This window comes from Oncorhynchus mykiss, chromosome 8, assembly GCF_057628025.1.
Source record: "Oncorhynchus mykiss isolate SJ-2025 chromosome 8, ASM5762802v1, whole genome shotgun sequence".
Lineage (NCBI taxonomy): Eukaryota > Metazoa > Chordata > Actinopteri > Salmoniformes > Salmonidae > Oncorhynchus > Oncorhynchus mykiss.
The window spans coordinates 70,402,573-70,424,350 of record NC_143029.1 but is presented as its reverse complement, the minus strand read 5'-3'; the positions used below and the strand labels follow the sequence as shown (position 1 = coordinate 70,424,350).

Genomic DNA, 21,778 nt, shown 5'->3' with positions numbered 1-21,778 from the left:
ACTGGTCACGGTAAACAATTAAATGGACACTTTAAAAGAAATGTGAATTATTTATTTGTTTTTCCTCGCACTTGAAGAGGGGTTTGTTTGTTCACATGCGTGCAAGCGTCAAAAAAGGAAGCATGTTCAATAGGTCAAGTTTTTACCATAGAGATCCTATTAAATTAAGTATTTTAAAATGGGTGGTTCAGACCGTATATATCACGGGTTTGACAAAACATTTCTTTGTACTGCTCTAATTATGTTGGTAACCAGTTTGTAACAGCAATAAGGCATCTTGGGGGTTTGTGGGATATGGTACTTAGCCGTGGTTTAGTGGCTATATACCACACTCCCTCAGGCCTTATTGCTTAATTCTAATGGCTAATTCTATGATTTTAACAGTCTTGTGGTTGGTAACCACAATTAACCTTTCAAATATGTTTCAAATATTACGGAAGGCATTTTTCATCACCTTGATTGAAAAGGGTGCATATATGGTAAGTACTGTATGTAGGCTGTGGTTATTGCCTGAAGACTTGTAGGCCTATATTGTTATTCATGCATTTTTGTATGGTGATTGACCATTTGGGTATAATTATGGGCAACATTTTTTTGAACTTTTTTGTTGCCACCCGTGAGATTAAATGTCATTCCTGTTCACCTGTTATGTTGTACTTTTATCAAATGTTAAGGTTGAACACTGGCAATTTAGTAGCTTCAATGAGGGTTACAAAAGTGTGTGAATACCTTGTAGGCCTATGCAAATCCCAATATTAGGATAGATGCCAACTAGTTACAATATTTAACATTAAAAAATAATTGAGGAACAAATATATTTACTAACTTAACATGAACAGGAATTAAATTTCCTCACAGGTGGCCAAAAATACATATCTAAAAGCCATGCTCCTAATAGGCCAACTCTCCTGAAAATAACCTAAGGATTACATTAAAAAGACCCAGCAGCTGCGTCAACCCAGGATGAAAGTGAAATAAACTAACCTAATGGTTAAATTAACCCATGAATAACATTGAGTTATTCACGCAACCCAACTGGCTAGGTCAAAATAACCCAGCATGTGTTCTGTCCAATATTGTCCCAGTGCTGGGTTACCAAAGAACTCAAATCGGGTTGTTTTTAGCCCCTCATTTTATAGAGTGTAACATTAAGGGAACCTAAAGATAAATAATCCACTTTTGTAGAGATTAAAATGTTTATCTTGTAACGGCTTCTTCTGTGGACGAAGGAGAGGACCAAAGCGCAGCGTGGTTAGTGTTCATCATGTTTAATAAAGACCATAAACTTGAACACTACAAAATACAAAACAAAAAATGTGAACAAACCGAAACAGTTCTGTTGGTGCAGACACACGAAGACAGACGACAACCACCCACAAAACCAACACAAAACAAGCTACCTAAATATGGTTCCCAATCAGAGACAATGACTAACACCTGCCTCTGAATGAGAACCATATCAGGCCAAACATAGAAACGGGATAACTAGACACACAACATAGGATGCCCACTCAGCTCACGTCCTGACCAACACTAAAACAAAGAAAACACAAAAGAACTATGGTCAGAACGCGACAAATCTGTTTTTTTTTTTTAAATGTGCAATATGCAGAAATTGCTTCACCATTTCCTAGTTGCTAAAATTCTAATAGTTTACCTAATTTCATTTTATGTAACAAAACAAGCCATCTGCTGTACAGTGCAGAGTATCCTTGTACAATCTAAACAGTTGTGAAATATATTTTCAATAAACAAAAATGTTTTATTTTCAACTGTTTGAAGCTGGTGTACAAAACCGGAAGTAAAAGACACAAAAACGAAAATTAAGCAAGCGATCCATAGAAATAGTGCACGTACAACAGACTTCTTAGACTTGCAATCAATGGGAATGACAGATCTATAAATCACATTTCTACGTGAATTTGGTTAGGTCAACCAAAAAGTTACATATTGCAGCTTTAATAAAGCAGTCAAAATGTAGGTACATTTTAATAAGGTGAGCAACTAAACATTTTTCAATTTTAGACGTTTATGTCCCTTCATAGTGTGTTTGCCTAACCATGACCATCATCCACATAGCTATCCCACTGAGAACAGATGTCAATTCAACATCTATTTTTATTGATGTGAAGTGGAAACAATGTTGATTCAACCAGTGTGTACCCAGTGGGATCTTTTTTTTTTTTTACAAACTTAGTTTTTTTGTGTCAGCAATTAGAAGTTTTACTTATCATTGAGGCTGTTACTTACATACCCTTCAAAAATAATTAACCCATTAATCAGAAATGAATTTACACTTAATATTCTTGCACATAAAGTTGCCCCAAATTACCCTAATATGTGTGTCTGCCTCCACACACTGCAACATCCACCACAATAGCCCCACAGATTGAGAGGTGTCACATTTGATTTGCATTGAGGCTGTTATTTGCATACCCTTAAAAGTAATTAAAAGTAATTAACCTTAATTAACACTTAATATTCTTTCATTTAAGGTGAAATGTAAGATGTAACCAATTTGCTGTGACCCATATAGATCAAGCCCTATCTATCAATACTCTTCTAGCAGGTTGGAGACACCCTTCATTGATCCACGATTGGCAGCTAAATAGTAAGATTAGGAATAGGAAACCTTTTATAGACTCTTATACATTTAATTGCAATTGCAGTAAAATACGAAATCGGGTCTAGGTAGGAAAGTATGGCAATATTTTATCAGTGTTTTATAGGGGCCTATTTACTGTTCAAGCAGGTGCCAAAATGGTTTCTTTCTTCTTTTTTTTTTGTCAGATAGGCATAGATGGAAGACTAAACCTGATACATATTCAATTGCCTATGATTAATGTAGAGCATAATCATCCTCAGTAGAAACCCAAGTGTGTCATTCATTTGGATAAAGCTCAAAATAATAATTCATTCATAGGCCTAATATAAAAATAATGCAAGATTAAGGGCATGTATTTAAATCTCCCAGCCTGAGCTTCCCCTAACATTTTCAGGCAGCGAGAGGAGGGCAGCAGACTGTCGATAAAATACTTAAAATGCTTTTCAACAGATTGTATGTTTGTTTTTAGATTGGAGAAGGAGGAGTTTCGAGACGACGGAGTCTCAAGGAGCCACATTGTGTTTAGTGAACTTGGCGAATTGACCAGTAGGGAGAGACAGTGAGAGATCCTGGCACAGCGACAAGGTATTTTCTGTTGGAGGGACTGTATGCATGGGAGGGAGTAGCAGCCTCAGTACCAGGCGGTGATCTCAGATCGGAGCGGAGAGTGGATAGGGGAGGCTGCTACATGCTGCTGCCGCTGCCGCCTTTGTTGTAAGCAGGGAACGTTTGGTTTCACCACTACATCCAGACTGCAGCAGATATACGGATATTTATCACGCATTGAAAGGGAAAATACATAACAAACGGCATATCAATGTACTTATACGAGGGCAGGGGACTGCTTCTGTTCACGCTCTTGGCCGCTTTGCAGGTAATGTGTCTCCGGAAAGGTTTTGTTGAGTTGCACAAGACAGTTCTAGGACTATTGCTTTATTTCTGTGACGATGCTGCTGCTGTGATCTGTCGGGTTATACGTGCCTGGTTGTCCGTTATAATGCATCCAGTATTGGGAACTTGGATATGTGATGCGTCAACAAATAATGACAAGATGTAGTAAATTGATGTTGCGTGAAGATCAACCCTGGTTTGCTTGGAGCCGAAAGCACTACGGTAGTCTATTTGAAGGATGGGATGCTTGGCCATTTAAAAAGCTTCGCTTTGTTCAAAATATGTTATTGTGTTGGCTACAATGTATCACTCTCTGGTACCATATTCGCTTGCTTTCGAAATTCATGAAAATAAATCTAGCCCGCATAATCTATTATAAACACAGTCATATCTATTACGTGGTTTATTAGTCCATATGGGCCTCAAGAAATACAATGTTTCTTCTTGAAGTATTTTTTGTTGTTGAACTTGCTAAAATGCTATACTTGCATGTTTGTTGGCTACATTTGTAACCTTTTCACGAGCCAACATGATATGGTTAGTAAGTTGCTGCTGTCTATTGATGCAGGCTATGGGTTACAAAAACCTATTATTATTTCTTCCTAACGGACACGGAATGAGCCTCGAGGCAATGGCCCTTTACGTATTTTAATTAGGCTATCAGTGCAAACAACAGTTACGGTGCACTTATGTTGAGTTTCTCTAGGTTAGTGCAATCCAGAAACTCTGCCAGAGACTATGCTGTGTTCCTTTTTTGATTTCCTAACTACAAAATCGTCTTGACCTCAGCTGCTTATAGTGCCTCGGCAGAGTGTAAAGTAGGTTACCAAAGTAGCCTAGTCCAACCTTGTACTTATCACATTTTATAGTTCATTCTGAATATTATAGTTTCATCAAAATTATGTATCTTTTAATACGTAATTTAGGCCTGACCTAGCCTACTTGAGTTGTAAAATAAAAATTAAGGATTTTTTACATTTAAATTGCCAAAATGTTTAAATAATTAAAGCTGTAATATGAGAGTCAGTCTAATGAAATGTAGGCCCATTTATTAATTTAAAAAACGAACTATGCTGTTCTATGCATGGTGGTGTGCTCTGTCAATTGATGATGTAGTGTGCTAGAAAGCCAGGCATACACCCCCACCCGCCCCTCCCCCAGCATATTCCATTTCAATTCCGCTGATGTTGAATGGCAAGTGGCATGGATACTCTCAATTCTTGTTTTCCGTGGAACTCTTCTTGTTTCACATTCTTTTGTTGTCCAGTCTGGCCCTTCTAATTAAATAGTATTAAGTGTATTTGGGGATGTGGGATCATATGCTCATTTTATTTTGTTTTGGATAGTTTTTGATCAATTTGATGCCCATTATGTGGTAGCCTAGTAATAGATTATGTGTTATGTTATAATAGACGACGCACACTTGATGAGATAATTGTCAAACTCTTGAACGTTTGTATTTTGTTTTGGAAATAAGATGAATAAAAATACATAAAGTGACAGATAATCATTTATTATGTAACAAATGGCATAAATATAACTTATCGGATTCAACATCAGACCATTGAGATTAAATCAGAGATAGAGTTGGGGGAGATCAAGAGGGATGATGATGGGGAGGCGATGAAGAGGGATGAAGATGGGGGAGATGAAGAGGGAGGATGATGCGGGGAGATGAAGAGGGATGATGATGGGGTAGATGAAGAGGGGAGATGAAGAGGGATGATGATGGGGGAGATGAAGAGGGATGATGATGGGGTAGATGAAGAGGGGAGATGAAGAGGGATGATGATGGGGTAGATGAAGAGGGGAGATGAAGAGGGATGCTGATGGGGGAGATGAAGAGGGATGATGATGGGGGAGATGAAGAGGGATGCTGATGGGGGAGATGAAGAGGGATGATGAAGAGGGATGATGATGGGGGAGATAAAGAGGGATGATGATTTAGTGTTTTGTTTGAGTAGACACAGGAATTCACACACACAGATGCTTTCCCCCCTACAGTTTAGTAGGAGTATTAGGAGTTGTAGCCTAGCTCTACTGTTCCTGAACTTCAAAGCATCCCGTTTACTCAGATCAGAGTAGTGATAAGGGGGACCAGCCAGCAGTGAGCCATAGACCCAACATAGAGCCATAACCATGGCCTGGGCCTGAGTCTGGGCCCCTCTCTATCTCCTCAAAGAGACAAATGTGGCCTGTTCTTGCCTAGCCATGCTCATTGGCTAATGGTTAACCCTTTTGGCCTCATTATCCTAATTGCAGTCCTTGCTATAAAAACAACAGGTGCATTTGTATGACTATGGAGGGAGATAGAGTGGAGGGTTCAGAACGTGACCAGGAGTTTTTGGGTAGTCAAAAGTGCATTTTAGAGGGGGGTGATTTGTGATTCTGAATCATTCTGACCCCCTTCCCCCTCCTACCCCCTCAGATTGCAACAGAGGGCAGGGGCACCCCTCCTCTGTGTCGGCCTGGATTCTCTGAAGATATGTACGTTGCAGAGATTCCAGAGAGTGCAGAGAAAGGACAGGCCCTTTTCAATGGTAAGTCCTGGTTTGAATAGATTTGTTTTCCATTACACTCTTCACTGCCTGTTTGTAGTATGTTTGTGCACACGTGCTTAAGTGTTTGTGTGTGTGTTTCAAGTTTGAATGTCACATGCACAAGTACAGTGAAATGCCTTACGTGTGTGTGTGTGTGTGTGTGTGTGTGTGTGTGTGTGTGTGTGTGTGTGTGTGTGTGTGTGTGTGTGTGTGTGTGTGTGTGTGTGTGTGTGTGTGTGTGTGTGTGTGTGTGTTTGTGCGTGCCCGTACTGTGTTTCATTCAACACATGTAGGATGTTGAGTGCGGTCGTGGGTAACAACAAACATCAAACATATTTAACAATTAGCATTGCTGTTATGTGGGCCTAAAACCCCATGTTGTTTGGCTTGTAAACAATGAAATGTCAATCTGGATAAATGTAGCCCTACTTCTAATAATTTTCTTACACAGGCCTTTTTTGAACAACAGAGTTCAATAATTTTCTCTCTCCAGTCTTAGCACAGTGTCGCTGAAAAACCAATGCTTTAACAGTAGGACAATGTGTTCCAGCTTATTTGCTTTTAAAAAATATTTTTTGAGCTCTGAATTTAAAGAATTTAAAAAAATGCAAAACCATTTTAAATTAGATTACTTTATACAGTACCCCTCATAGAAAACCCATACACTTGAAGTCATGGAAAGTTTCAAAGATGGAGACCTACTGCAATTTTATTCTGAATAGGAAATGAAAAACCAAACCCCTCTACTTGTTTTTAAATGGAACCATGGCAGTTGTAATTCAAAAGGTGAACACATGGGTTGCAAAGCACAGTTATGGAATAGAACTTGTACTTATATCTTTTATGTCTGTTTCTGTATGTCAAACACCATTCATTATGACACATAAGCTAACCCACACAGATCAAATGGTCAAAGCTTTTATATGTTGTGTACTAATCGCGGACATAAGCAATAATTATTATGCAAGTAAATTATTATGTTGCTTTCACAGTCATTAAATCATTATTTCTGCCATGTTAGCCTTAAACAGGTTCAAGGAAATGTGTAATACTTGCAAGTACAGTTGAAGTCGGAAGTTTTCATACACTTAGGTTGGAGTCATTAAAACTCGTTTTTCAACCACTCCACAAAATTCTTGTTCACAAACTATAGTTTTGGCAAGTCGGTTAGGACTTCTACTTTGTGCATGACACAAGTCATTTTTCCAACAATTGATTACAGACAGATTACTTAACTTATAATTCACTGTATCACAATTCCAGTGGGTCAGAAGTTTACATACACTAAGTTGATTGTGCCTTTAAACAGATTGGAAAATTCCCGAAAATTATGTCATGGCTTTAGAAGCTTCTGATAGGCTAATTGACATAATTTGAGTCAATAGGAGGTGTACCTGTGTATGTATTTCAAGGCCTATCTTCAAATTCAGTGCCTATTTGCTTGACATCATGGGGAAATCAAAAGAAATCAGCCAACACAAAAAAATTGTAGACCTCCACAAGTCTGGTTCAAATGCCTGAAGGTACTACGTTCATCTGTACAAACAATAGTATGCAAGTATAAACACCATGGGACCACGCAACCATCATACCACTCAGGAAGGAGACTCGTTATGTCTAATAGATATTAATGTACTTTGGTTCTAAAAGTGCAAGTCAATCCAAGAACAACAGCAAAGGACCTTGTGAAGATGTTGGAGGAAACAGGTACAACAGTATTTATATCCACAGTTAAACTAGTCCTATATCGACATAACCCGAAAGGCCACTCTGCAAGGAAGAAGCCACTGCTCCACGTGTAGCAAACTGTAGTCTGGCTTTTTTTATGGCGATAAAAAAATCCAGACTACAGTTTGCTACACATGGAGATAAAGATCTTACTTTTTGGAGAAATGTCCTCTGGTCTGATGAAACAGGAATATTACTGTTTGGCCATAATGACCATCATTATGTTTGGAGAAAAAAGGGGGAGGCTTCAAGCCAACGAACCCCATCCCGACCTTGAAGCACAGGGGTGGCAGCATCATGCTGTGGGGGTGCTTTGCTGCAGGAGGGACTTCACAAAATAGATGGCTTCATGAGGTAGGAAAATGATGTGGATATATGGAAGCTACATCTCAAGACATTAGTCAGGAAGTTAAAGCTTGGTCGAAAATAGGTATTCCAAATTGGCAATGACCCCAAGCATATTTCCAAAGTTGTGGCAAAATGGCTTAAGGACAACAAAGTCAAGGTATTGGAGTGGCCATCACAAAGCCCTAACCTCAATCCTATAGAAAATGTGTGGGCAGATTTGAAAAAGCATGTGCGAGCAAGGAGGCCTACAAACCCGACTCAGTTACACCAGCTCTGTCAAGCTTGTGGAAGGCTACCTGAAACTTTTGACCCATGTTGAACAATTTAAAGGCAATGCTACCAAATACTAATTGAGTGTATGTAAACTTCTGACCCACTGGGAATGTGATGAAAGAAATAAAAGCTGAAATAAATTGTTCTCTCTACTATTATTCTGACATTTCACATTCTGAAAATAAAGTGGTGATCCTAACTGGCCTAAGACACGGAATTTTTACTAGGATTAAATGTCAGGAATTGTGAAAAACTGAGTTTAAATGTATTTGGCTAAGGTGTATGTAAACTTCCGACTTCAACTGTACATAGCAGAAACATAAAGGAAAGAAGTGGTCAGTGGCCATGCTGTTTTATAATCCCAACCCCTCTTAATGGCTGTCATTTCCTTTCAACACAGCTTCAGTATCACAGTTGTGTTTGTACAGTATCTGCTCTGTTGGAAATACAACATCGAAAAGCACAGCTTCCTACATCTGACTATGCTTTTATCTGTTTCATTTGTATCTGTTTCTTTTTGCTTCTATACCATATCCCTCAGAAAAACAAGACAAAATCAATGTAATGTTTTGTTTTTAATTATTATAATGATACTGACCCGCAACATGATTGGAAACAGTAATTACAATGTATCATGGAAAACATGACCAATTAATTGCTTTTTTGCGGTTAACTACTCCCTAAGTAAAAGTGCTGCCACACAAACAAATATCACACGATTACAGTCACCAATAGCACCTCTGAACAGTGCTGAGACTGAAGTCGTCAGTTTGGCTGGTGCCTAGCAAGGTGAACCATATGAGTGTGCTCGCATACTGCCTTAATTTTTTGGGAAAGAAGTGGCAATAGTGCTGTTCGTCCATTTTGAGATGCTGTTGCCAGCATACACTTCCTCAAAATAGTCCGAATTAATAGATAACTCAAGAAATATGTAATAACTTTGATGTTTTTGCCAGGGAGATCTTAGTTGCGCAATTTTGCATCTGACTAGGATGTTTGGTGCAGTATTTCTCAAGTGAAAAAATGTGCACAAGGACGAGTCATTTCTTGTTGAATGACAACAGGTACTTAATTGAAGAATCCCTACTGTTGACCAATCGCAGACGGGAGGGCATAGACTTCGGCTACCGACTTCGACTTGCCTCTGAAAAAATGTAGTCTGCCCAAACAGTCTAAAAAACCCTTGCCAAAGTCCAAAACAAACAAAATGTCGTCATAATATATGCACAAACTGTTCCGAACTGTTTCGGCTGGGAAGCATGCGGACAAGTGGAGGCTGGTGGGAGGAGCTATAGGAGGACGGGCTTATTGTAATGGCTGGAATGAGATAAACAAAACGGAGTCAAACATGTGGTTTCTATATATTTGCTACCGTACCATTGATTCCATTCCAGCCATTACAATGAGCCCGTCCTGTTATAGCTCCTCCCACCAGCCTCCTCTGTTGCGGACGCCTTGAGAGTGACTGCCAATAATAAAAGAGGAATATACCACCAATGTGCCATCCCAGGGATTTGGGCCTTGAGGTCATCTGAACCAGAAACTAGCTCCAGTTGCGTTGGATTTCACAGTGTGTTCTAAAAAGTCACAGTCAGCTGAGAGTGTGAGTCAGAAGAGACTGGGAGGGCGAGAAGGAAGGAGAGAGAAGGAGAGAAGAGCGAGAGATAAAAAGAGAGAAAGGGAAAGAAGGAGAGTAATGGAGTGGTGGTTGGAATGGAAAGAGAAAGCTTCCTTATACCTGCTCTACAGCTCAACCTCCAGTTTGATCCTCCAGGTGATGGATTTCCCTCTCAGTTGAATTGTGGATGGGCCGTGACCAGGGGTAATCAGTTCCCCTTTTGTCTGCCCCCCTTCTCCCCTCCCCTCACCTTCCTCTCTCCTCTTCTCTTTCTTTACCCTCCCTCACCTCCTCTCTCCTCTGCTCTTTCTTTTCCCTCCCTTCCCCTAGCCCTCAGCCCTCTATGGGGAGAGGGGTTCTCGGACAGGGAGAGAGAGAGGCACAGCACCCCTATATCATTGTAATGCGTTGGCCTGGAGCTGGGGCTGCATGGGGCTCAGTAGCTCAGTGGCGTGGGATGATGCTAATGAAAGCTCCAGTCTCTAATGAAAGGCTCCTGTGGCATATTTTGAAAGACAAAGCTCCCACGGTGTGGAGGGAGTGTTAAGCCCCCCCTCCTGTTTTCTAACTCCACTTTCACCATGCTGCTTGTGAATATTGTTTTTACCAGGAGGCAGGGAAACAAGGGCTTTTTGAGAGGCTCCTAGCCACAAGAGGTGTAGTGTGGAGACTAACGCCATGACACCTTTGTGTTTTTTTCTTTCAGTGAGAATGTCTGCCTCCTGTGCATTTAATTACTTTTCTTAATTGCATCCTTAGGCCCTAAATAATGAATGAATGAGGACTGACTGAATCTAGTTGCAGTCATTTCCTCAACCATACCTGAGTGTTCATGCTCATTGTAACAGAAAATCCTTCCTTGTTATATCAGAAATAATCTAGCAGCTCCCTTGTAATATGCATGGACCTGTCCTCCTTTAGAAAAGCTATTAGAGAGTATAGTTATACTAAGCTCTCTCTGTAGAGCTGGAATAGATTCCTTCTTCCAAGTTGGGAAGGAGTATTGTTGTGAATATGACTGTAACCCTACCAGTATACAGTACTAGGTAATGGTAATACGATCACTTTGTTCTTGCGACAGTTGACCCTGTGGTGAGTAGAGACAATAGGAGCCTACCCTACTGTCTCTGAAGGTGATTCATTTCAGTAATTGATTTACAGAATACACACCCTGAGTAGATCTGGGAGAACATCAGCATTCACGTGCACATTTTTTTGGAATGAATAACAAAACCCAAAGTTTTCTAGGCCCAAAACATATTTGGCTCTGCTTGGGTATTCTCTACAATGGCAATTCCTCCACAATAAGCAGAAGTAATTGTTTAATTATAAAGACGTAATTATTTGTTAGGTGATGCAGATCCAGAGATTAACTATTGGTTGGCCCTGGCGAATGCTCCATCGGTTTTCAATGGAATTGTTCAGGTGGCTCTGAACAAAGTTCATTAGCAGGGCAGTGGAGGGGAAAGTGAGGGAGGACAATTATTTTGCTACGAGGCCTCCTCTCCTATGTATCCGATGATGTGGAAAAGAGGATTTTAGCTCTTTGTTTGTGAACGTAAAGCCCACAGGCTCAGGCGGTTTCCCACTGTCGGCCCCAAGGGCCTCTCGTGACCTTGTCTTTAAGCATCCCTATTTGTTTAGGGCTGGCTGATACCGAGTCCCTGAGTGGAGGCCTATATATCTACTCCCACTCACTACACTCATCACCATTCACTACCACAGCTAAGCTAAGACTGTGTCACCACCAGTGAGTGTTCCTATAGAAAGGACATTTTAACATTCATGTCGTGTTCATTTCCTGTTTGATCAAAATGACTCATCTGATGAAATCAGCAGGTAAAATGGCCGGTATGGCTGGCGATGGTAGTGTGGACTGAGTCTTGGGGCTGCTGGTTAATGGGTTAATGGAGAATTGGCTATAGAGAGCTGACATGTATTGTCCTGCCTTTCAGACTAGGGGGCTTTTTAAGCAGGATTGTAAAGTGAGTCAGTAACAGCAGCATTATTCAGCAGAGTCTTTCCTCTCCAAAACTGGGTTAATGAAAAAGCCCAAAAGCCTAATTGAACTTAATACATACTCCTCTCACAAGCAGCCACCCTGCCTCCCCAACCCCCCCACCACCTACTTTCAATCTTTTTCTTTATTCCACACTCCCCAAGCTCTTAAGTTTCAGATGTTTTTGCCAATTAAGTGTGCTGGGCTGATGGAAGACAACTGTGGTTACAGTCTTCTTCAACCTCAGTTCAAGTGCTTTTAACGCCAGTGCGTCGACCGTGTCCACTGAGCTGTCTGTATCTGGCTCCACTGACTGGGGGTTCAAACCCTGAGCCGTCCTGGGGAGACACAGTTGACCGATTTCACTATATGGATTAAACAAGCAGTGAGAGAGAGAGAGGGAGAGGGAGAGAGAGATAGAGAGAGACTTTGTGTGTACAACATCGGCTCTTTTTTTCTGTCCAATGAAATGTACGGTATACTGGATGGAAAGACCTGGGCATAAGAAATCACAACACTTTCCATGACTTTGTTTTTTAGTGTAGTTACCTTTCCCTGCTCTGTTTGATTAATACAAACCTCTTGAACCCACAGAGAATCAGACCTTTTTGACAAAAATAAAATATTGTGAGAACAATAAATAGTACACATTTTTTCTGGCTTTTTATATTTTATTGGGGGGGGGGGGTGAGACTCCATTTGTATGGTGTTGTTGTTCTGGTTCTCTGCACTTTGTCAAGGATCCTGATGACCCCTGGTATAGAGTACAGCTGGGGCAGCTCTCTGAAGTGCTTGAGAGGCCCGTGTGTTTGGTGAGACGTGATCCTGGTCGACTCCGTCCTGTAAATTGGGGCCGGTGCTCAACCTCTTACAGCTCCAGGAAGGAGGAGGTGGTGCTTCTCTCTGTGTGTGTGTGTGTGTGTGTGCGTGTGTGTGCCTGTACTGTGGGGGGGGGGGGGGGGGGGGGGTGAGCTCACACTGAATGGAGAGACCAGCCAATGGAGGTTGTGACCCTCAACGGGGTGGCCCCATGTGCACGACACCTCTCAGGGCATGCTGTCCTGACTTGCCAAAATTAACATCTATCACTGGAAAATGGAGAGTCGGAGCATTCAGAGGGAGCACCGGTCGGTTGGATCTCTATGGATGTTTCCACCATCCTCCATACGATACATGACAAATGGTAATGAATTAACGTGACTATCACAACGAAGTCAAAGGCATCTGCATTAGTTATGAGAGGCTGCCTGCGGAACACTGGAACACTAAGGGAATGTGATTCTCTTCTAATAGATGAACGCCCAATAGGCCCCCATAAATATATAATAAATGATAACAAAGATACAAAAGTTCAGGGGATGGGATGATCAGAAAACACATTCCTTTTGTAAATAATGTGTATCTGAGGGTTAGCCTGAGTTAGTGTCATGGCACAGCACATCATGGTCATAGATAAGACAATGTGTAATAGCCTCGTGCAATGAAGGCTCTCACTGGCTACTTTGCTGCAGATGAGGTTGTGTAGCAAAGCACTGTCTGAAGCACTGATGTCTGTGCCAATCCTGAATTATTCAATAGTCAAACAAGGCTGCCTTAATATTCTAATCCCTTGGTTAGATGAGAACCATAAATACAGAAGAGACATCATCCTTCAGTCAGATGCGAAGAGGAGAGGAACAGGGGCTAGGAACAGCAGGACAACCAGCCCTTTATTTTCTTTTTCATTACAAGGATTGCATGTTACACAAGTTCCTCCATCTCTGTTTTTTAAAGTCCGACATCAAGTGCAACCCCACGACCGCACCTCTCTCCCCATCTCATTTGATGGGGGTTCTAAATTCCAATCCCCCGCTTCCCTTGTTTTAAGCCGATGCAGCACTTCTCTCTGGGTGATCCTGTTTGCAGCACCAGTCCATTGCTCTCCTTCTCATTCCCCCCTTCTCAGTTTTCCCGCACCAAGCGGATCAATAGATCCAGGGTCTTTGTTTGGCCTGATCAATATGTTGTAATGAAGGCTGTGCTCCAATTCCCAGCTAAAGCATGGAAGAATCAGCTTTATTTTTTATTGTTATGAGAACCTATACATTTTCATCACCTGCCCGCCTGTGTTGGTTTTGCCCCATGCCACGCGACCATGGCCTAGATAACCGCCACATATTGTGTCGGTTGATTGGATCTCAGTGGTATACAGTTCCTTCAGAAAGTATTCATACCCCTTGACTTATTTTACATTTTGTTGAGTTACAGCCTGAATTCAACATGGAATAAATAGATTTTACACACAATACCCCATAATGACAAAGTGAAATCATGTTTTTACAGAAATATCTCATTTACATAAGTATTCACACCCATGAGTCAATACATGTTAGAATCATCTTTGGCAGCGATTACAGCTGTCTTGCTGGTTAAGTCTCTAAGAGCTTTGCACACCTGGATTGTACAATATTTGACCATTATTATTTTCTAAATTCTTCAAGCTCTCTCAAGTCTTGCTATAGATTTTCAAGCAGATTTAGGTAAAAAACTGTAAGTCGGTCACTCGGGAACATTCACTCTCTTCTGGTAAGCAACTCCAATGTAGATTTGGCCTTGTGTTTTAGGTTATTGTCCTGCTGTCAGCTACAAATGTCTTGTGGAAAGCAGACTGATTCAGTTTTTCCTCTAGGATTTTGCCTGTGCTTAGCTCCATTCCGTTTATTTTTAATCCTGAAGAACTCCCCGGCCTTTAATGATTACAAGCATACCCATAACATGATGCAGCCACCACCATGCTTGAAAATATGGAGAGTGGTACTCAGTAATGTATTGGATTGGATTTGCCCCAAACATAACACTTTGTATTCAGGACAAGTGTGAATTGCTTTATCACATTTCTTGCAGTATACATTTTTTATTTGGTATTTTGGTATTTTATTAGGATCCCCATTAGGTGTTGCAAAAGCAGCAGCTACTCTTCCTGGGGTCCCATGCAAAACATGAAACATTACATAATACAGAACATTAATAGACATGAACTGCACAAGGACAAAACTACATCAAAAAACAAAACCAAAAAAGGCACACGTATCCTACATATCAATACCAATACAAAAAGACAAACTATTAGGTCAATTAAGGTGGAGGCATTGTGTCGTGAGGCGTTGCTTTATCTGTTTTTTTAAACCAGGTTTGCTGTTAATTTGAGCAATATGAGATGGAACGTAGTTCCATACAATAATGGCTCTATATAAAACTGTATGCTTTCTTGAATTTGTTCTGGATTTGGGGACTGTGAAAAGACCCCTGGAGGCATTTCTGGTGGGGTAAATGTGTGTGTCAGAGCTGTGTGTAAGTTGACTATGCAACAATTTTCGATTTTTCAACACATGAATGTTTCTTACAAAAAGAAGAAGTGATGCAGTCAGTCTCTCCTCAACTCTTAGCCAAGAGAGACTGGCATGCATAGTATTTATATCAGCCCTCTGATTACAATGAAGATCAAGATGTGCCGCTCTGTTTTGGGCCAGCTGCAGCTTAACTAGATCTTTGCTCGCAGCACGTTAGTGCCTTGTTGCAAAGAGGATGCATGTTTTGGAATATTTGTATTCTTTACAGACGTCCTTCTTTTCGCTCTGTCAATTAGGTTAGTATTGTGGAGTAACTCCAATGTTTTGGATCCATCCTCAGTTTTCTCCTATCACAGCCATTAAACTATGTAACAGTTTTAAAGTCACCATTGTCATGGTGAAATCCCTGAGTGGTTAGGAAGGATGCCTGTTTTTTTGTAGTGACTGGGTTTATTGATACACCATCCAAAGTGTAATTAATAACTTCACCATGCTTCACCATGCTTTTTTGTATTTTTTTACCCATCTTCCAATAAGTGCCCTTCTTTGTGAGGCATTGGACAACTCCCTGGTCTTTGTGGATGAATTGTGTTTGAAATTCACTGCTCGACTGACGGACCTTACAGATGACCTTACAGAGATGAGGTAGTTGTTCAAAAATCATGTTAAACACTATTATTGCAACTTATTATGTGACTTATTGAGCACATTTTTACTCCTAAGCTTATTAAGGCTTGCCATTAACAAAGAGGTAGAATACTTATTGACTCAAGACATTTCAGCGTTTCATTTTTTATTAATTTCATGTTTTTGTTTGTTAAATACAGTACCAGTCAACAGTTTTGACACACCTACTCATTCAAGGGTTTTTATTTTTGCTATTTTCAACATTGTAGAATAATAGTGAATACCTCAAAACTATGAAATAACACATATGGAAAAATGTAGTAACCAAAAAAGGGTTAAAAAAAATCAAAATGTATTTTATATTCTTCAAAGTGGCCACCCTTTGCCTTGATGACAGCTTTGCACACTCTTAGTATTCTGTCAACCAGCTTCACCTGGAATGCTTTTCCAACAGTCTTGAAGGAGTTCCCACATATGCTGGGCACTTGTTGGCTGCTTTCCCTTCAATGTGCCGTCCAACTCATCCCAAATCATCTCAATTGAGTGTGTCTTGAATTCTAAATAAATCACTGACAGTGTCACCAGCAAAGCACCCCCACACCATCACACCTCCTCCTCCATGCTTCACGGTGGGAACCACTCATGCGGAAATCATCCGTTCACCTACTCCGTGTCTCACAAAGACACAGCGGTTGGAACCAACAATCTCATCAGACCAAAGGAAAGATTTCCACGGGTCTAATTTCCATTGCTCATGTTTCTAGGCTCAAGCAAGTCTCTTCTTATTACTGTTGTCCTTTAGTTGCAGCAATTCGACCATGAAGGCCTGATTCACACAGTCTCCTCTGAACAGTTGATGTTGAGATGTGTCTTTATTTGGCCTGCAATTTCTGAGTCTGGTAACTTTAATGAACTTATCCTCTGCAGCAGAGGTAACTCTGGAACTTCCTTTGCTGTGGCGGTCCTCATGAGAGCCAGTATCATATTAGCGCTTGATGTTTTTTGCGACTGCACTTGAAGAATCTTTCAAAGTTCTTGAAAATTTCCATATCGACTGACCATCATTTATTAAAGTAATGATGGACTGTTGTTTCTCTTCTACAAATTCACTTTTAACAAGGCACACCTGTTAATTGAAATGCATTCCAGGTGACTACCTCATGAAGCTGGTTTAGAGAATGCCAATAGTGTGCAAAGCTGTTATCAAGGCAAAGGGTGGCTACTTTGAAGAATCTCAAATCTAAAGTATATGTAATTATTTTGTTAAAACATGATTCCATATGTGTTATTCTGCAATGTATAAAATAGTAAAGATAAAGGAAAACCCTTGAATGACTAGGTGTGTCCAAACTTGTGACTGTTACTGTAATTCCACTTTGGTATTATGGAGTATTGCGTGTAGGTCAGTGTCAGAATTTTTTAAATTTAATCCATTTTAAATTCAGTCTGTAACACAACAAAATGTGGAAAAAGGGTGTGAAAACTTTATATGGCTTTAATACCTCCGACCTCTAATGCAATTTTGCCTTTAGTAGTCTAGCAGTGAGAGGTGGGGTCTGAGAACACTTTATGCTGATTCTTTCACGTGATCCGGCTCCATTGCATTCCAAAGGCCATATCATAACCATGAAATAGTAATGTTGTTAACGTTTTAAAGCAAGTGCACCCGTCTGCAGCTAATTTGCACAGGGGTGGGGAGGCTGGCGCTGCCTTTTAAGGCTATGATGCTCGGCGGTGTGACTGGAGAGTACATATTTTATTTATGGTTGACCTTTTTTCTCTCCAGCGCCTCCTTATCGAACAGGTAGTCTGCTCAGTCTTTCCACACTTTTTGGGAGCAGACAGGGACTTGAATGCAGATAAAGGTATTTTTATATGGAGGGTGGTTGGTGGAGGGTTGACATTGGCCCGCGCTAACCCTTTAGTCTGGCTCACTTTTCACTACACAGCGCTCCTGCTCATATCGCTCATATCAGCCGCTAGCCCTGTCTCCTGTTAGACTGTGTGACACTGACATTGGGCAGCAGTTAAGGTGCCTCTCAATTGTGCCTGTGTGTGTGTCAGGGTGAGTGTGTGGGTGTTTGTCCTTGGCATATAATTAGCCTGTTCGCTCACCCCAGACAGTCCTGAGAGCTAGTGGGTATCCTCTCCCTCTCCACCAGTCAGAGGAGAATTCCGGAAACCACAGCTGTTGCGAAAGGACTTGCCTTATCGTTAGTCACATGACCTACCTATCGTTCAAATATCTCAACTGACATTCAGCAGCATTCAATATGCTTTCTATAAGGGTTAACGTCATAGGCCTAGATGCGGTTATTTGAGTGTCGTTTCTAACTACATTTTCAAATAATAATTGTGTTGAATGTGTATCCATGGGGATTGGATATGAAAACAAAGGTTTCATACAATAGGTGCATGGGTCCATCCTCAGTCATTTGAAGGTTATGTGCTTTTATTGATTATTTGCTTCTGAATCACACCTGGGCCCCTCCAGCCATGAACCACTCTGGCTTGGGTTTCTGAAATTGATGTGTGTGCTTCAATTTAAAAGACTGTCAGATGGCAAAGATTTTTTTCTTAAACAATCCTTTCCTGTAAGCACTCTGTCATGAGGTGAGGTGTGACTGAGGAGACTGGGAATGGTTCCTGTGCATGGTGGTTTTTGACTCTAATTCAGATGTTTGAGTTTTATTTAACATGAAATACATCTGGAAAGTGCAGAACATGACCCTTCTATGTAATGAGGTCAGGTATAAATGGCCGTATTGACCTCGATTTCCGCATAATATGCTTCCATGTATGTAGCTTAGTGTTATTTTTCACCTGTAAAACTCCAGACCTCGATGGAGGAAAAAACACTGTCCAGCTTGTACTTGGCAGACAACAGATCAACACAGTGAAGTGAAATGTTTATTTTATTAAAGGACCGACAGGCTTGTGGTTTTCACTAGTTTGTTTTCTCTCCGGGAGGCAGGCAACTTTAGTTTGGGCAGCAGCACAGCGAACAACTCCATATCTCTTCTGCTAGATTCTAGCCCCGCTTACAGTGTTGACCCAGTCGTCGATTGAGTAGTGTAAGAAACATTGTTTTATTGTGTCCCATTCGTTCACTCCCTCTCTCTGTGTTGTGCAGTTGTTTTTCTCATTATGCTGCTAGCTAGCTGAGTGTGTGGAGGCTAGCCCTCATGTTTTCCACTGCATCTTACCATTCATGCGTCGCTAAGCAAAAAAGACAAAAATAACAAATATTATTCGTACCACAGGAACTCACTGCTTTTCTCTCCTTCAGTGATCTTTTGTTTGCTTTAGAATACATTTAAATCCCAAACTACCATTTTGTTGGCACTAGACACATGTGTCTGATCCTCTGACACTACATACAGTATCTCACTTATCTGTGAACGAGAAGAGCTTGTTGGTGTTTAACAATAAATAAAGTGCCGGTGAGAAGAGCGCAGAACAGGACCATCTCTTGTCTGTAGGATCGTAGATGGAAATTAAACAAATATATTTGAGACAGCTTCACTGAACGGAGAGAATGCAGGGCTTTCTTTTTATTGAAACAGAGCAAAACCAATATCTGAGTGTGTATTTACAGTGTTTTATTTTTTTCTTGTCAAATGTAAAGCTCAGGTCATGGTTTAAGCCCCATGCTGAGCTGGAGAGGCTACGGGAATTGACACACCATTATTTCACTGACTACAAAAGGGGACATTTGAGGCAGAGAGACATTAATTGACCCAGATACTGTAACCAAGTTCCACATATGCCAATATCCTGCCTGGGATGAGGAGCCTCCCTGCCTCCTCTCTCCCTCACCACCGCCCGCCTTGGGCTATGCCAACTATTGTGTTCCGGAGGGGGTTTCTATTTCAACGCACCAGCGCTTCTTTGGACGTTACTTTCTGATGAGTCGCCAGGTCCTATCCTGTGACATCCCTCCTTGACGCATCCTCCTCTCCACTCCCACCCGTCTCCTTCCCCCTCCATCTATCCATCACTCCCTATTACCACTCCCTCCCCATCCTCCTCCTATTCATGTAAGCAGTAGTGTGATGGATGAGCCCCCCTTTCCTCCATTGGATGACTGATGTGCTTTAATTGAGTAATACATTGACACTACTGAAGCAATCTGCTCAACATTATACTGTGTTAAAACCAACCACAGATTTAGTTCCTTATGGAAACCTTGACAACCTAATGTGTTCTAGTCATGAGCTGAGCACATAAAGCACCATTCAAATAGTGCTTGTAATATTTTTGATGAATGTCTTGGCCCGGTGTTGTTTTGTGGAGGTTTGTGTTTTTGTATTTCCCAGAGGTCTCTATGCTTCAGCTGAAGAGGCCTCTGTGTCTGGCTGAGGTGGGCTGGAGGGAGGGAGAGAGAGAGTTAGAGAGAGAGAGAGAGAGAGAGAGAGAGAGAGAGAGAGAGAGAGAGAGAGAGAGAGAGAGAGAGAGAGAGAGAGAGAGAGAGAGAGAGAGAGAGAGAGAGAGAGAGAGAGAGAGAGAGAGAGAGAGAGAGAGAGAGAGAGAGAGAGAGAGAGAGAGAGAGAGAGAGAGAGAGAGAGAGAGAGAGAGAGAGAGAGAGAGTGTTAGAGAGAGTTAGAGAGAGAGAGAGAGAGAGGCAAAGACCGAGGCAGGATATGAGTAACGCTGGCTGGTGCACCTCAGAAGGGGCGGTTATTGATATTTGGGAACATGGTCTTTGGAGAAAAAAAACTCATTAAGTTGATTTACCTGAATATTGAATATTGAATGTTGAATATCTGTTTAATCTTGGGCATCCTGTGATTGTGAACACAGAGGCAACGGTTCCTCTTCGCCTCCTGTCTCCCACCCAAACTGTTTACCTCATCAGATGAGCGGATGAGCGCCTGTCCGTGTAACTGTCCCACTCAAAGTAATATACCGTTACCAGGCCGTGCTGACACTGCCGCCTCCCGCTGTCACACTGCGGATGTTATGATTGACCTGCGGCGATTCCTAGTTACCATCGGTGGCATGCGTATGTATACGGGCTGCTGCATAACAGCGATCCACTTCCCGCTCCCTCTGCTCACCGCCATTATCCTGGGTTTATGTTATCTCACCCTGTCGATATTTACTGAGGCCTTAAAAAGCGTGCAGCGTGTCGCCACTTTATTTGCTGTGTTACCGTGGGCTCAGCAAGAGATGGGCTGGGGGCTGGAGGGAGGGGATGTAGTCAGGGGGGTGGATGTATACTACTGGGAGCTGATATGCCTGGTTGCTCTATGCACCATGTAGCCTATGTACTATGTTGGGTCTGCATTGCAGTGTATTATTTGAGCCCTGCACATTAAATGGCCCAACGATGTATCCAAGGAGAGAAAGGCTCAATAAATACATTTGATTACGGATTTGTGACTCTTACTATGCACACAACGCTTCAGCAGCTTAACCACTTAACCAACCAGTTTAGCAATAACAGCAAGTACATGTGTTGTGTTTGCTTCTCACATCTCATCAATCAACATATTATTTTTATTCAAGCTGTAAGGAGGTCTATGCACTGAGTGCACAAAACATTAGGAACCCCTGCTCTTTCCATGACATAGACTAACCAGGTGAAAGCTATGTTCCCTTATTGATGTCACTTGTTAAATCCACTTCAATCCGTGTAAATAAAGGGGAGGAGACAGGTTAAAGAAGGATTTTTAAGCCTTGAGACTATTGAGACATGGATTGTGTATGTGTGCCATTCAGAGGGGGAATGGGCAAGACAAAAGATTTGAGTGCCTTTGAACAGCTTATGGTAGTAGGTGCCAGGCGCACCAGTTTGAGTGTTTCAAGAACTGCAAC

At 41.4% G+C, this 21,778-nt stretch overlaps 1 protein-coding gene across 1 annotated transcript in view; it reads left to right on the top strand.

Annotated features, from left to right (window-relative positions):
* The first annotated feature begins 3,129 nt into the window (after positions 1-3,129).
* The window catches only part of LOC110530422 (cadherin-2), a 102,187-nt gene continuing 83,538 nt past the window's right edge, over positions 3,130-21,778 (top strand). Inside the window, exons 1-2 of the mRNA XM_021613477.3 lie at positions 3,130-3,479; positions 5,925-6,036. Coding sequence (XP_021469152.2) covers positions 3,423-3,479; positions 5,925-6,036 — 169 coding nt within the window. The 5' untranslated portion in view covers positions 3,130-3,422. The remainder of the gene's footprint in view (positions 3,480-5,924; positions 6,037-21,778) is intronic.